The sequence below is a fragment of the Pteropus vampyrus genome, unplaced genomic scaffold (assembly GCF_000151845.1).
Source record: "Pteropus vampyrus isolate Shadow unplaced genomic scaffold, Pvam_2.0 Scaffold303, whole genome shotgun sequence".
NCBI lineage: Eukaryota > Metazoa > Chordata > Mammalia > Chiroptera > Pteropodidae > Pteropus > Pteropus vampyrus.
The window spans coordinates 485,176-501,032 of NW_011889084.1; the positions used below are offsets into that span (position 1 = coordinate 485,176).

General features: G+C 49.2%; 1 protein-coding gene across 1 annotated transcript in view; it reads right to left on the bottom strand.

The window, feature by feature from the left end:
- The window catches only part of IL4R (interleukin 4 receptor), a 40,122-nt gene that overhangs the window by 10,548 nt on the left and 13,717 nt on the right, over positions 1 to 15,857 (bottom strand). Inside the window, exons 2-6 of the mRNA XM_011376977.2 lie at positions 9,660 to 9,747; positions 7,979 to 8,120; positions 6,321 to 6,472; positions 5,017 to 5,168; positions 8 to 55 (exon numbers count right to left, since the gene is read on the bottom strand). Of these exons, the coding sequence (XP_011375279.1) occupies positions 8 to 55; positions 5,017 to 5,168; positions 6,321 to 6,472; positions 7,979 to 8,120; positions 9,660 to 9,729 (564 nt within the window). The 5' untranslated portion in view covers positions 9,730 to 9,747. The remainder of the gene's footprint in view (positions 1 to 7; positions 56 to 5,016; positions 5,169 to 6,320; positions 6,473 to 7,978; positions 8,121 to 9,659; positions 9,748 to 15,857) is intronic.

The following is a 15,857-nucleotide window of genomic DNA, read 5'->3' on the forward strand; positions in this document are numbered from 1 at the left end:
TCCTGGCTGAGAAGCGAAGGGTGGGTTCCACGTAGGTCACATTAAAGATTATGAACTGATGGAAGAAAAGAAGATGTTAGTGCACCAGCTGGGGGTCAGGGCACTGCCAGCTGCCACTTTGGCTGCCGTCCTTAGCTGACCTCACAGTGTTTAAGAGTCACCATCCTGGGTATTTGGTTATTTCCCCAATTCAAACCTTTGTTTACCACCTCCATAACTGTGACTAGAGTCAAGTGAGATGGGTCAGGGAACTGGCTGGCCCTCACCCTACCCTCCTAACCCCCAACTGGTTAGCCAGTTGACATTACCAAGGCGACGGTTAACCTCTCTGAGTGTTGCTTTCTTCATCTATAAATTGAGTGTAAGGGTTCCTTTTTGGCTGTGTGACCTTAGGTAAATAACATAAGTTCTCTGGACCTTGATGTCCTCTTCTGCAAAATGGCAATGATAAACTCCCTCTCAGGGTTGCTGTGAGGATTAAACGGGTTAGTACAGGTAAGCACTTAGGATAGGGCCTGGCGTGCAGGGAACACGAGAGTAATCTTTCTGAAGCATAGTCGCTGTGTCCTTCTCTCTCCTTCAAGCGCTCTCTAGAGCCTCCACAGTCAAGCCCAAACTTATTAGCCTCGAATCTCAGCCCACCCAGCCTAGCGCCCACTGAGAGGGGACTTCTAGAATCTGCTGCTAAGTGGAAAAGGTAAGATGATGATTGGTATGTGCTGTCTGCTGCCTTTTGTGTTAAAAAATGGAGGTGGAGGGAAGGCATAGTGATGGTGGCAGACCGACTCTGAGAGGCCCCAGGACCCCCACATTATGTCATACCCCTATGTGATTCCCTTTTTCTGGAGTGTGGGCAAGACTTGTGACTTGTTTCTAACTGACAGAATGCAGCAAAAGTGATGGGTATGTAGGAACTACACATGCGATTATATCATGTAAGACTGTAACCCCTACTGGCTAAGACACCCACTCATTCTCCCTTTCTGGCTTTGAGAAAGCCACGAGGGAAGGAACGGAGGGTGGCCTCCTGCCAAGGGACAGCAAGAACTTGAGGCTCTCAGGCCACAAGATACTGAATGCTGCCAACATCACAAGGTCTGGGAAGTGATCCTTCCCCGGTCAACTTCAACACAACCTCAGAAACCACAGCCCTGGCAGACTCCTTGATCACTGCGGGGGACCAGCAGAGCCATGCCCAGATTCCTGACCCCCAGAAATTATGGCACAATAAATGTGTGCTGTTTAAAGAAGCTATGTTTGTGGTGACATTAGTAATGTAGCAATGGAAAACAAACATGGTGATGAATGAACACAAATGTTTGTTTGCACAGGTGTAAACTCTAGAAGGACAGGCAGGCCTCCAGGCCCTCTGCCCGCTCCAGGCCCTCTGCCCACTCCAGCCTGGCCTCCCTTCTCTCTCGGCAAGAGATGGGAACAGTGGTCCACCTCTGGAAGAGGAACTGGAGGTTGCAGTCAGACGAAAAACACGTTTCCATTCTAAGTCCTTTCCTACCATTTGAATTTTTTACTTCATGTAAATATTACTTTTATTAATTAAAAAAAAAAAAAAACTTTAAAAAAATAAAATAAAATCCACATTCGAGATCAATTCTGACAGCAAGGGAGTGGCTCAAACCCTCTGCCTGGGCTTCTCCCTGCGGGGCCCACCCCCTTGCAGCTCTCCCTCCTCCTCAGGCCCCTGCGGCCCCTTCTGGGCTGCTGGCAGCTCTGCTTCTGCTTGTGGGTTGGAAGCGTGTGGGGGAAAATGATCTGGTGTGAAGCAAGCAGGGGTGGAGGTGGGGGGTTGGCAAAGCCCCAACAGGTTGCTGGAGAAACTGGCCGGCAGCTGGAGCTTTCCAGTGGAGCCGAGGATGGGATGGGAGCTGCAGGAGGAGACCAGGGCTGGGAGAGGAGGGCACTCTTCCTTTCTTTCTAAATATGTGTAAGCTGGAAGCAACAGATGGATCCAGTTCACCAAAGGAACATAATATCCTGGGGAGGAGTGAGGGTTGGGAAATGTTTTACTAAGAAACAAAAGAGGAATCAGAGCTTCCGGGGAACTACTCAGGTTGGTTTGTTTTAAACAAAAAGGCCAGGTGTTCAGGAGACCACCTCTGAGAGAAAAATCCCGAGGAGAAAAAACGGCACAGACTCTGGAGTTCAAATCCTGGGTTCAAATCTCAGCTCCGCCCTTCCAGCTGTGGAATCCTGGGCAAGTCATGCTACCTCTCCAGGTCTCGGTTTCCTCATCTAAAATGGAGAGACGAATACCTTCCCACCTACGGGGTTTTCCCAACCATTCATGATAATGTATGTTGTGTGTGGCACATAGTAGGTACACAAGAAATGGTAACCATGGCGATTGTGAGCATGGCTTTCATGACCCTGAACAGACTTGCGGCCTCATTTTCTGCCTTTTTACCGCACACACTCCTTCATCCCCAAGCGTCTGAATACCGCCAAGCCTCTGCTCATGGAGTTCCCTCTGTCTGGCCTACCCTAGACTTCCTTCCCTATCTGGAAAATTCCTATTCGCCCTTCAAGGACAAATAGGCCAAAACTCTACCTCCATTATGGAACCTTGTCCAGAAATCATCCGGGACCAAGAGTAGCTACGTTCCCAAAATCCCATGGCAAGCTTTAATATCTTCTTGGAATTGATCCCACCCAGTATGAGCCACAGCTGGTGCCTGCAATACGGTAGCAAACACAGCTGGACACCCATCCAGCATCTATGCCACTGGGGTCAAGTACCCAAGGCTCAGGGCAGGTAAGCCTCTGTCTCCAGCTCCAGGGTTAATCTTCATTGGTCCAAACAAATTGTGGCCATCCTATTCACAGCCCGAGACTGGTTAGAGAGTATGACCAGCTCTGGCCAATACTAATGAGGGGACGTCTTCAGGCCCAGCTTTGACCTTGGGAAGAAAGACATGGGGGGGTGGGTATCTCAGTGGCCTCTGCCCCCCCACCCCCCACACCCCCTCCCCGCCCCCACAACCAAGCCGGACCTCAATTTTGAGGCCTGGGGCAGCCCTGAGCACCTATATGACCACTCAGCCATTGTCAAGGCACAGCGACCAATTCTATCCACTGGCTGGAGTCTGGTGCCAGGTCCTAACCCTGGCTGCATTTCAGCCAGCCCAGTTCCAGCTTCCCCTTCCCCAGAGTCTCCTGTGGTAAGCCACCCCTTCCTCATTCTCGGCCCATCCGGCTTGGGTGGAACTGACCCCACCTGCAGCTCCAGAGGTGGGGCTGTGACTCACCAGCACCCTCTCTCCTGCCCACAGCCTGTGACAAGTTCAGAGACCGGCACTCCAGTGGCAACTGGACTGCTATCCAAGCCAAGCAATGGAGCACTGGCCCCAGGACTTTTATTGGGACTATCTGGGGAGAAAAACTTCTCCCATTGCAGCTTTTGGTCGTAGGCCTGGAGCCGCTAGTGGGCGTGTTGGCCGCTATAGAAGGGAAGAGGATGCCTAAAAGCGAAACCAACGCAGACTAAGACCAGGCCAAGAGGTGGATAGATTCCTAGAACCTGGGTCCAGCCACGATAAGCAAATAAATACATTTCTTTGGACCCTTTAGGTCACACCCTTCTCTCTCCTCCAGGCTATACTCTGAACTGAGCTTTGCACGGGGAAGACTAATGGACAAAGCTGAACCTGCCCCCTTCCTTGGCATTTGTGCAACCTCCCTTTCCCCAACTGCTCTCTGAGCTTCAGGCCATGTGTGCCCCATTCCTGCTCCTACGCCACATCCTGGCCCAGGGCCAAGGGAGAAACCACACCGGAGAGGCGTAAATCAGTACCCACCACCTCCCTGGCCTGGCCAGGAAGAGAAGCAGCAGCAACAAGAAGCTGACATGAAAGCTTCATGTGTCTGGGGGCCTGCGCCCTGGCAGCCGAGCCCAGGCCAGCCTGAGTCCAGGAAACGAGGCATGGCTCAGCGCAAGCCCTCGACAGCTATGACCGAGTGAGTTACAGACCAAGGCGTGGGAGGACAAGGCAGACGGGGATTTCTAAGGCCGATGGCACTCAGGAGAAAAGAAAGACGATGTTTATGACATTCTTAGTGCCAAGCATGGGAGCTTGTCTATATCACACAGTTCTTGCTTACAACAGCCCTAGGGGGTGGTAATCTCGTTATTCCCATGTTACAGATGAGGAAGCTGAAGCACAAGGAGGTTAAGCAACATACTCAAGATCAAACAGCAGACAAGTGGCAGGGCAGGTACTGGAACTCAGTTCTGTGGGACACCGAGGCCCATGGTGTTCAGATGTCCTTCCGATGGGAATGTTTGAGGGGAAAACATGGGTGGCAGGAAGTGACCTCCACCCTCACCTGCAACTAAAATAGAGGGGGGCCAAGCCATCATTGTGTACAGCTCCTGCTATTAGTTACTTGATAGTTTCCTATAAATCAGCTCTCCCTTTTAAAAATGTCAATAAACTTATTTAAAAAGGAACCTGTTATCATAGCTATGATTGAAAAGCAAGTATCAGATGCCACAACTGTCACATAAAAGTAAATGCAGTGAGAACCTAGCGGCAGCATTAATAGTGGCTGAACTTTCTGGAGGAAAGCTCTAAGACTACAGCCTCCTCTCTCTGTCAAAAAGAAGAATTAGTAAATCTTGCAGCTCCTAGACCGGTCAGGGCTGGGAGGGAGCTGACTCACAGTGACTGTCTCACTGTGCGGCTCAGTCATGTAACTGTGTTGCTGAGGTACCACCAAAAATCCCAATGTCCTGGCCTCTGGGAAACAGACATGGCCCAGAGCCTTCCTTTACAGATGAGGAGCAGGGCCCGGAAATAACTTCCCTTCACTGTACACTGAGCATCGGGGCCCAACGGGTGAAGGGACCGGCCCAGCACATAACCAGGGCAGAAGCTGGAACTCTAGGTCCCCAGGGTTGCTGTTGGCCTAGCCATCCTCCCCATCTCGCACCCTAGGGCCTGGGTCTCCACCCGTCTGAGTCCCAAGAGGTGGTGCAGAACCTCTGCAGTGCCCACTCACCTCTGTGGGGTCATCCTCATTTGAAATGTTGACCAGGTAGAAGAGTTTGGAGTACAGGAAACTGTCAGAAGGGTATGGGTTGCTCCAAGTCAGCTGCCACATGTGGGAGACGTCGCTGTGAACTGTGAGGTTTTCAGGGGCTCTGGGTTTCACTGCAGAGAAGCAGAATCTGGTGAGGGCTTTTCTGGCCCGCAGATCATGGGCCCTTGAGATTTTTAGTCAACATCACCTCCGTACACATTTGTAACATACCACGTAGAGTCAGACTCATACCGAGAATCATAATACTCATTCTAATGTTGCTACAATTCTACTTAGCGCTAGGGGTTATTAACTACCTTTCTACAATGAATGCAAAATGTATAAGACAAAGTAAGCCAAACTTCGGCTGTTTCACTTTTGTCCTTCACACTCTGGGCCACATCTGTGTACTATATTACTCACAGAGTATTTTGCTTCTTTTTTTGATTTATGTGTTTAAAAAATCAGTCTCTTTTCAAGCAATCATATCACTGAGATCACAAGTATAGAAAATGCATTAAAATCAATATATACATGTAAGAATTATTTTAATTCATGAGTGTGTTCATGGGTCAATTTCCATAACCCCCCGATGACCAGCAGGAAGAGTAAGCCCTTCAGAAACTGCTGATGGAGTGGTGAAGGCTGCGAGCTCTGTGAGAGACCCGTGACAGACAACCTCTGCTGTTTAGCAACTGTGTGACCATAGGCAGGTTACTTGCCTTCTCTGTACTACAGTTTATTCAATTGAAAAAAGGGGATAATAACTCTCTTATGGAAACTGAGGCTCAGAGAGGTAATGTGACTTGCCCAAGGTCACACAGCAATAAACGGTGTTTTAAACTCCTGTCATTACACCCCAGTCGGCTCATGGGGAATGCCTGCGGGGACTCTGGGTGTACCAGGATAAGGTCGGCCTTCCAAAGTCTAGACTGTCTGAAGAAGTGCAGCTGAGCAGTCCACAGAGGCAGCAAGGATGGTTCCCTGGTTAAGTCTTTGATCTGCAGCAAGCATGTCTCCCATCAAACATGGCTGAACTCGACACCCCAATTGGGGCACTTAAATTCAGGGGTTTGAAATATCTGAGTTGAAGGGGGCCTGATGTACTGCTGAACCCAACCCCATTTCAAAGATGGAAGGACTGAGACCCAGAAAGGGGCAAGAACCCCATCAAGTTTGGGAAAAGGTACGAGGCTACTTGGGACTCCTCCCAAACAGAGCCTGCCCCTCCGGCCCCAGAGCCCAGCTGGCTGTGCGAACACCAGCAGCCCCGTCCCACTCACCATGCTCACTGGGCTTAAAGGAGCCACTCCACAGCAGCTGCTTCCCAGCCCACAGGTCCAGCTTATAGGTGTCCGAAAAGACCACATCTTCCATCAGCATGTCACACACACACACGGCGCTTGCCCTGTTCTCGGTGACACACGTTTGGTTTCTGCAGACACAGTGCTGCGTTAGGCGGGTCTTATGACCCACAGGTGTCCCCCAGACATGCCTCAAGGAACCACATACTCTTCCAGTTTCCTGGTCGTCCTGCCTCCAGGACCACATCTGGAGACTTGGGAGCTGGCCGCCCAGGGTATGGTAGGGACAAGGACTCAGACTGCCTTCCCTGCCAGCCACAGGCCCTCACCACACCCACCATAGACTCTATATGCCCCTTGCCGCAGCCTTGGTCCCAGGACCTGGCTCATTCTTAAAAGCCAGTGAAAGGGAAGAACCCGTGGCATTAAAGAATTTGTAACAAGATATGCGTATGTCCCAGCACACCTCTGGGGGCACAGCTTATCCCGGTGTCCAGAAGCCTGTGGCATGCCCTGGAATGCTCCCTATTGGCACACTCCCTGTGTACCACGGAATAATCCTAATGTGCCACCAAAAACAGTCAACCCCGCATCTCAAGAGCTAGGCCAGGGGAGAGCCCTTTTCTGTAAAGGGCTAGAAAGTAAATATTTGGGGCTTTGAGGGTTATGCTATTTCTGTCCCAAATACACAACTCTGCTGACATAGCACAAAAGCAGCTAGCCAAATACAATATGTAAGTGGATGGGCATGGCTTTATGCCAATAAAACTTTATTTACAGGAACAGGCGGTGGGCCCAACGTGGCTCATGGGCCACAGTTTGTGGTCTCTGGTCTAGATGCATGTATCACATACAGAAGCACAGCCCATCCTCCTTAGTATATGGTGGAATATCACCTCTGTCAGTGTACCCTACATTCCCGTGTGCTGTATATTCCAGTGAGGCCTAGAACTGCGTGCCTTGTGTATCTGATCGTGTTCTGGGCACCACCTGTATGTAACAGTACCCCATGTACATGGATTATTCCAGTGAACTACAGGGATCAATGTATCCTACGTTCCATGGTGAATTCTACTGCTAACACTGTACCCCCAGGCAACGGTCTAGCCTGTTGAGTCTCAAAGTGTGGACCAAGGGTCCACTAGGTCAAATTATTTTCATAATCATACTAAGACGTTGTTTGCCATTTCACTCTCTCTCTCTCACAAGCATAGAGTATGGTTTTCCAGAGGTTACATGATGTGTGACGATGTCATTGCTGTGATGGCCTGTTGAATGTGGGCACGTGTGCTGTTGAGCTTCAAATTTTCTGTTTTAATTCCTAATATGGTAAATATAGATAGCTACAAGCTACTTAGACAAAAGCTTTTTTAATTTTTAAGCATGATAAAGAGTCCTGAGACTAAAATGTTTAAGAACGACCAGTCTAGTCCAATACTCTACCCACACCCACATACCACGGTGCACTTGGAGCATCGTGACACACTCACTGTGTATTACTCACACTCCTCCTGTAACCCCATGCCCAGGAAGCCACAGTGGACCACATTAAGCTCCATACACTCTGGGGCACCACCCAGACCAGGCAAACTCGCAGGGCCCACCTCGCCAACCTCCACGCTCTCACACAGTCTTACTCAGAGTGCAGATCATCGGACAGTTGATAGGACAGACGGAGCTCGGCGCTGCAGTTGGTGGGGCCGTCCATCTTCCACTCACAGGTGGAGGTGCTGATGTAGTCGGAGGAGCAGGTAGGCTGATGCAGGACCTTAACGCTCCCTGGAGAGACATAGAAATGCTCTGAGCGGCCAAAGCCCAACAAGCAAGAGGGACAGGCATCCCCAGGAAAAGTGGGAAACCAGCCCGAACAGGACCAAGGAGCCCATCACAAAACAAGGAAACCACAGTCCCGGGCACAGCCATGTGCCCGTCTTCACAGAGTTGGGCCAGAACCAGGGCCCCTGCAGCTTCCCAAGTCGCACTGGGGTGATTGTTGAAGCTGGGGTGCAGCGTCCATCAGAGGGGATACGTCAAGTGCACATTTATGCAGTTCAACTACTTGCCCTTGGCCGAATCAAAGGGAAAATATGTGACAGGCTAAGGAGTGCTACCCTGCCAACGGGCAACTGCCCTACAGCAGTGTGAGAGGGGAGGCGCTGTTATCCTGGGGCCTGCTCCCACCCCCATCTATTCTCTGCACTCAGAGGCTGATCCCTAAGGTCTTGTCACACAGACGCCCTCGTTCTCTGCCTTCCCGTTGGGTTCGGCCAATATAGAAGGGCGGGATGAGAAGTTGGGGTACTTCTTCCAGCCAGTCAGCATTTAAACTTGGCAGGATATTTATTGGGTTTGCCAAATCATTTGAGCTCCATCCCCCTAGCTCCAGACCACCCAGCACCTGACCAGCAGGCACCATCTTACTCCGGTGCCCAGCACCAGCCCCATCACCACCACCATCAATTTGCATTTGTTCACTGGATAAAAGACTTACTACATTAAGGAGAGTCTTAGATATCTAATAAATACCTCAAACTTATCTCCAAAACCAACTCCTGATTCCTATGCATCTCAGAAATGACAACCATTGTCCTTACTGGCAGCTCAGGTTAGAAATCTGAGTCATCCTTGACACCTCTCTCTCTCACCTCAATTCCAATCTGTCTTCAAATCTACCTCCCAGACAGATCCAGAGGCCAACCCCTCTCATCTCCTCTGCTAGGCCAAGCCACTCAGCTTACTGAGCATCTCCTCTCTGGCTTCCCGGCTTCCAACTCTGTACTTACAACAGAAGGAGTCCTTAATGTAACAGGTCATGTCTCTTCTTTGCTCAAACCCTGCAAGTTCCGTTTTCACTTGGTCACCCTGTCACCCCGCTGACTTCATCTTTTCCCTCCTCCTGCTCACAGCCTGCACCACACCAGCCTCCTTCAGTTCCTCCAATGTTCCAAGCAGGCTCTCGGCCCGGGCCTCCCGAGATCCTCCACCCCCAGATACCTGCATGGCTCCCACTTCCTCCAAGTCTTTGCTCGGTCGTCTGCCACTCGATGAGGACTTCCTCGAGCACATATTTTAAATTGCAATCCTCTACTCCATCCAGCTTTCCCAATCCTCCTATTCTGTTCTGTATTCTCTTTCTCCATCACCTTCTTTAGAATTTACTTATAATTAGGACCATTTGTCATTGGCTGTCTCATCACATTACAATGCAGTCTCTTTAAGGCCATGGATCTTTGTTTTATTCGCTGATTATTCAGAGGGCTGGCAAGTAAATAGTCAATAAATGTTTGCTGAATGAATGAATGAGAGGTGGTGACTTACCAGAGCCTGCCACCCACACTAGGATCAGGCAGCTCACAGGGAACATGAGCCCACAGCCAAGCCACCCCATTGGGAGATCCTAAGGCACCTGCTGAGAGAAAGTTAGCCAGGTTAGTGACGACTTGTGGTCCCCATCATCCCCATCATCCTGAGTGTAGTCTTCAGAACCCACCTTACTCTAAACACAACTGTCGCCCAACCCCAGCCATCTGTGTTTCTGCCAGCAATGAGCCGAGCCCTCCGTGTTCATTAGAGCTCTGTTTATAAGCACAAAACCCAATCCAGATGCTCAAAGCCCAGAGTGAGAGCCACAAGAACCTGAACAAAGAGAGGCTTCTTGAAAAAAAAATCCCATGGCCTGCTAAGTTTGAGCAACCCCTCAGACTTTTGGAAGTTCATAATGCACAGTGCATGTAAAGGCTCTAATAAGTCCTGCAGTAAGGAAATTTATTTTTCTTCATTTAACTCAACGCTTATCAAATTTATTTCCATACCCAACCTCCGTTCTTATATGTGTGCATGTCAAAACCCTTGAAAGATTTACAATTCTTTGAAATATAGTTTGGAAATGCTAGTCTAACTGTGCAGCCTTACAGAGCTGGTTAAATACATGCAGGCATATCCAAGCAATGATGCTGGTGAGTGTATTAGACTGACTACAGTAATGGCCCCAGTTCTTCACTCCTCCTGTGTCCACGTAACCCTGCAGCACCCCCACCACCACCATTCTGGGGAGGGCATTTTCTCCAACCGTGGACTCTGGGCTCGCCATGTGACTACCATGGCCAACAGACTATTAGCCAAAGTGAGGCATGCAGAGGCCCGCTTTGACATGACCACTGCCTTGAAAACATGCTTGGGCTAGCCTTTTAGAGGACAGTGACATGCAGAATCCTGCATTAAGCAACAAGCAGCCACACCCCTGTCATGCAAGTGAACTCACACAACATCAGCAGGGCTCATAGCTGACCTCAGATGCACAAGTGAGCCCCCACGATCAGCCAAGCCTAGGTGACTGAGCCCCACAAATTCAAACTCAAGCTAAGTAAGTGTCTCTAGTGCAGCCCCGAGGTTCTGTGCTTGTTACACAGCATTATTGTTTCCCTCAGTTATTATCCCTCTGCCCTGACTTCTAACCCCACAGATCAGAGGTCCCCAACCTTTTTGGCACTGGGGACTGGTGCTCTTATGAGAATCTAATGCCTGATGATCTGAGGTGGAGCTGAGGCGGTGATGCTAGCACTGGGGAGCGGCTGCAAATACAGAAGAAGCTTGGCATGCTCACCCTCTTCCCCCAACTGCTCACCTCCTGTGGTGCGGCCCGGTTCCTAACAGGCCACAGACTGGACCAGTACTGGTCCACAGCCTGCGGGTTGGGGATCCCTGCCATAGATGACGCTGACTGTTTTAGAGTTTATATCAACGGAATCGTGCACTGCCCCTATTGTGTTAACGACATCCCACAAGACATGACTGGGGAATAAAAATAAGAAGGTACAGACGCCTAAAAAGAAAATAATTCAAATCCCCCCAAAATCATAAGGCCCAAAAAGCAATAACCTATTTACATATTAGTATTTATTCTTTCGGATTCATTGCTATAAATATAGGGAGATAAATATGAATTTTATTTACCAAAACAGCAGCACCCTCTACACACTAAAATTTAAATTTTAAAATTACTGTATCATTAACATCATTCCATGCCGCTAAATTTAGATTCAAAACATCAGATCAGTAGTGTTCCGCTGTGTATCCACCATTGCATTTTAGCCTTATTTATTATTTATGTTACTTTGTTACTGTACACAGTGTGGTTTCTGTGCCCATCCCTGGAGAACCACCACTACACATTTCTCTGATTATTTAAGTTTAAACACCTACTGTCATTTACCCGTTATGAACCTTGAGCAAGCTGCTTAACCCCTCCGTGCCTCAGTTTCCATTCCACCGGGGGTGTTGTGAGGAGTAAATGAGCTAACACATGTGGAGTCCTCAAATGGTGACCTGGACACAGAAACAGCTCACGTCATTTATTATGATTAAGGCCAAAGCTCAGAAGAATCCCATCAGGTCACGGAGTGTGCACTTCCCCCAACACTCCTGGCCCATGATGCCAAATGCCCCCTACAAAGCAATGTCCCACCAATGCTGACAGCGCTCAACTCGCCCCGTTTCTTGGGTCTCTATCTTGGGGTCACACTTAACAGAGCAGCTGCCAGGCCTCCTTCTGCTACTTAGTAGCTATGTGCTGTTCGTGCTTTACCTGAAACGCGGATATGATACCAAGATCCACCTCAGGGGTGTACTGTAGAGAGGATGCGAGGCGCGGGCCTAAAGCACTTTGCATGGTTTCTGGAGAAAAGTAAGAGCTTAAGGCCACTGATCAGAAGCCCCAAGCCCTTGCTGGAAGCTCCAGAGACCTCGCCCCACTTGAAGGCTCTACCCAGCTGGGCCACCGCCCTCTCCCCCGGCCCCAGCACCTGTGCAAAGCACTCTTGCCACCGGCATGCCTTCACTTCCTGCTGCTCTTCAGACACTCCCAACTCATTTCCACCTCCACACCTCTCCTCTTACTGTCCCTTCATCCATACTCCATCTCTCTCAGGCTCAGATGCGTATGCGCATGCGCGCTCGCTCTCGCTCTCTCTCTCTCTCTCTCTCTCTCTCTCTCTCATTCATTTTATTTTTTTTATTCACAATGAATAAATTACCCCTTAATATCCCGTGTATATTTCAGGAAAACAAGAACATTCCCTTACGTAACCACAATACAACCATCAAAATCAGGAAATGAACACCGATGCGTTACTGCCATCTAATCCTCTGACCCTATTTCCATTTTGCTAATTGCCTCAATAATGCCCTATGTCAGTCCAGGATCCAGCAGTGCATCTGATTATCGGGGCCCAGGTCTTGGCTTCCAAACAGTGTTCTGCATTGAAATGAACCAGAGCTCCTTAGCCAAATGGCTGACTCCAGGAGCAAGGCAAGTACAACAAGCCTGGAACTCTCGTTGTGCCAGAAAGTAAGGACGTGCTCCAAGAATGCTGGGGACACATCAAAAAGACACAGGAGCTAGCTTGAGCAGGTTCCCACTGGCCAAAATGGGCACAACTGAAGCATCACAATAAACTTTAATTAACCAACTGTAACCCCTGGAGTTAAAATAGGGGTGCATGGGCCCATAGTAATATAGATCATAAGTGAGGGAGAAGAGACAGCTCTATTTCACCATGGCAGCCTCTAAGTATCTCCTCATGAACCCCATATTATTTATTAACTTTAAAATTTTCCATACTATATATGCAAAATACATAAAATTGTATATAACTTTCTATACAGAAACCTGGCAGGCACCACCTTAACCGAGTGGTCAACATTAACATCACCAGGAATGGGACGGCTCAAGGTCATGAGCTTTCTGAAACAATTCCCTGACAGGAACACAACATCGGTTCTCCAGAGCTCCAAATACACACATCCCAGGGGAGCACAGACAGACCTAAACTGAGGGGCAGACTATAAAGAGCCATGGGGACAAAAGGCAGGGAGCATGTGGGAGACCTGTCATCTTTCAAGTGTCTGCCTTCCCGGTCGTCTCGTTCACTGCCGAGTTCTAGGACTTACATGGATGCCTGGTACATAGCTCGTGCTCGGTAAATATCTGTCGAATAAAGTCATTTTGGATATGATGTGGAGCCCCTAACGGCTAGGCACAGAGCTGGAAATCTCTCCCGAGGGGTAGACTGGGCATCCGCTTAAAGCCTCAACTGGCCCTCTTGGCAGCCACACTGAAGACCAATGAAGGAGGGGTGGGAGTATGGTGGTGAGTCTGTGACACCAGTTTCCTCTGCAAAGTCCTAGTAACTTTCCCTCTCACAAGTTCACAGATGTCCACAGCATCCTGTGGCAGAGATGGCAAAAGTGTCACTTTAGCCCCAATTTTCCATAAAGAGAAACAGAGAGGCCAAGATGCCTGTCCAAAGTCACACAGCAGGAGGGCTATCATGGCAAAGGGGCCTGGGGAGTAGAGCAAGCCCATCGGGGTGGGCTGAAACACTGAGGGCAGTCGGGGGGGGTCATCTTTGATCTGATTAGGAGGGCACATCTGGATGTGGGCGTGTGCGCATGCTCATACACACGCGCACCAGCTGGCTTCACAAGGACAAGCAGGTGCTGCATTTCAGGGGAAACCATGCTAACAGATGCAATGAGAGAAAAGGAACAGAGGACAAAGTAAAAGAATTAAAAATAATAATTATCAAGTGAGCCGGGTCAAGCATGTGGCAAGAAGAAACAATTTCAAGTTCGCTTTCTCAGTCACGAATTCCTGACCTGCTGGAGTTGGGAGGAGTCTCAGGGGTCATCTGCCTAGCTCAACTGCCAACTTGGGCCAGGATGCCCTGTAAATATCCCATCTCTGACATGTCAAAGTCCAGTGTCTGTCGCACGCTTCCACGGATGGGGCGCTCATCCCCAGGTCATGGCTGAGCAGAGCCAGACTACCGGAAACAACTTCCTTGTGTCAAGTCAAGGATTTGGGTAAACCAAATCCTATTTGTCAGGTACTCACATTGTGCATGACACTTTACCAAGTGCAGCAGAAGCATCACCTTATCGAATCTACCCAAGAACCCTGCAAGATGGGCTGTTATTCCCACGTTCCGCCTGTGGGAACTGAGGCCAGAGAGATCAAATAACTTGCCCATCAAGTCCCACAGCTGGCGAGAGGACAGAGCTAGAGCCAGAACCCAAGTCTGTTGGCTTCTGAGCCCAGGGTGCATTCCAATACATCAATGCCTTCAACTTCTCCCAGAACCACAGGCTGAACCCAGCAAGATGAATGAAATGATCCAGGAAGAGCCACCCTCCCTGCTTGTCAGTTTTGAACATCAATTGCCCAAGCATAGGACCAGAAAGCCTGCCTGAGCAGCGGAAAGGGCCAAGGGCTTTTATTGTCTACAAACTCCTCATGAGCCAGAGGTGAAACAGCAGCTTAAACAAACAAAAAAGCCAACTAAAGCCATATTAACAGAGAGATGAGATCCAGGACAAGGGAGGTGACAATGTCCAACCATATCTGTGTATCCCTTTGGAAGAACTACTGATTTGAAACTTGTTGAGACGATGACAACTGACAAAGAAAGGATCCGAAACCCCAGAGGCCCTAGACGGTCTGTGCCTAAAGGTTCTGCCTTCCTACATCCTGCAGACTCATCATTCACTTAACAAACATATAATATTTACCACATACCACGTTGCCTTCTACATATTTTACTCATATTAATTCACTTGATACTCGAAACAGCCCTATGAAACAGGTACTATAATTTCTCCTCATTTTCAGATGAGGAAACCAAGGCACAGAAAAGTTAAGTGACTTGCCTGAGGCTGCACAGCTGTGACAGTTCTGGGATTTGAACAGGGGCAGTCAGGCTCCCCAGCCTCAGCTCTTAACCTTTCTGTACATCACTGACCCATCTGAACAGCTGATGTAAACACCAAACCCTCGTTCTAGAAAAGTATACACATTTAATTCCACAATCTATTTTAGGGATTCACAGACCCCTCGAGCCCAAGTAAGGAATCCAAGTCAAAGGGCCCCTCCTCCAGGTGATCAGCAGTTTTTTGAGGGTTTTTAAGATTTTTCAAAAACCTACTCTGGGGCTGAGAGAATAATGAAATGGGGGACTGCGCGGACAGTCAGCAGTTGTTGCAGAAATGAGTCAGCCCGTCATTTTTAAATCAGAAACCAGGCCACGAACTGCTTGTCTACTTATGCCCTTCACTGGCCTCTGGCTCCTGAAGGGTGCCTTCTTCACCCAGGAGCCACAGACCCCCAGAGTTTGTGCCCACCCAAGAGGAGCCTCTCTGACTCACAATACAATCCAGCCCCAGATGTGAAAGCAGCCAATCCAAAAGGGTGTGCACTGTGTGACTCCATTTATGTAACGTTCTTAAAATAACAAAATATGGAAAGGGAGAACAGATTAGTGGTTGTCAGGGAGGTTAAGGGGGGCGGGCAGGAAGAGAGGTCGGTGCGGTCATAAAAGGCAACGCAGGGATGGATCCTTATGACGGAACTGTTCTTAACTTTGACCACGGTGGTAGAGACACAAAGCTGTGCATGTGATAAAATCGTACAGAACTAAAGACATGCACACATCCAAATGAGTACAAGTAAAGCAGGGGCAA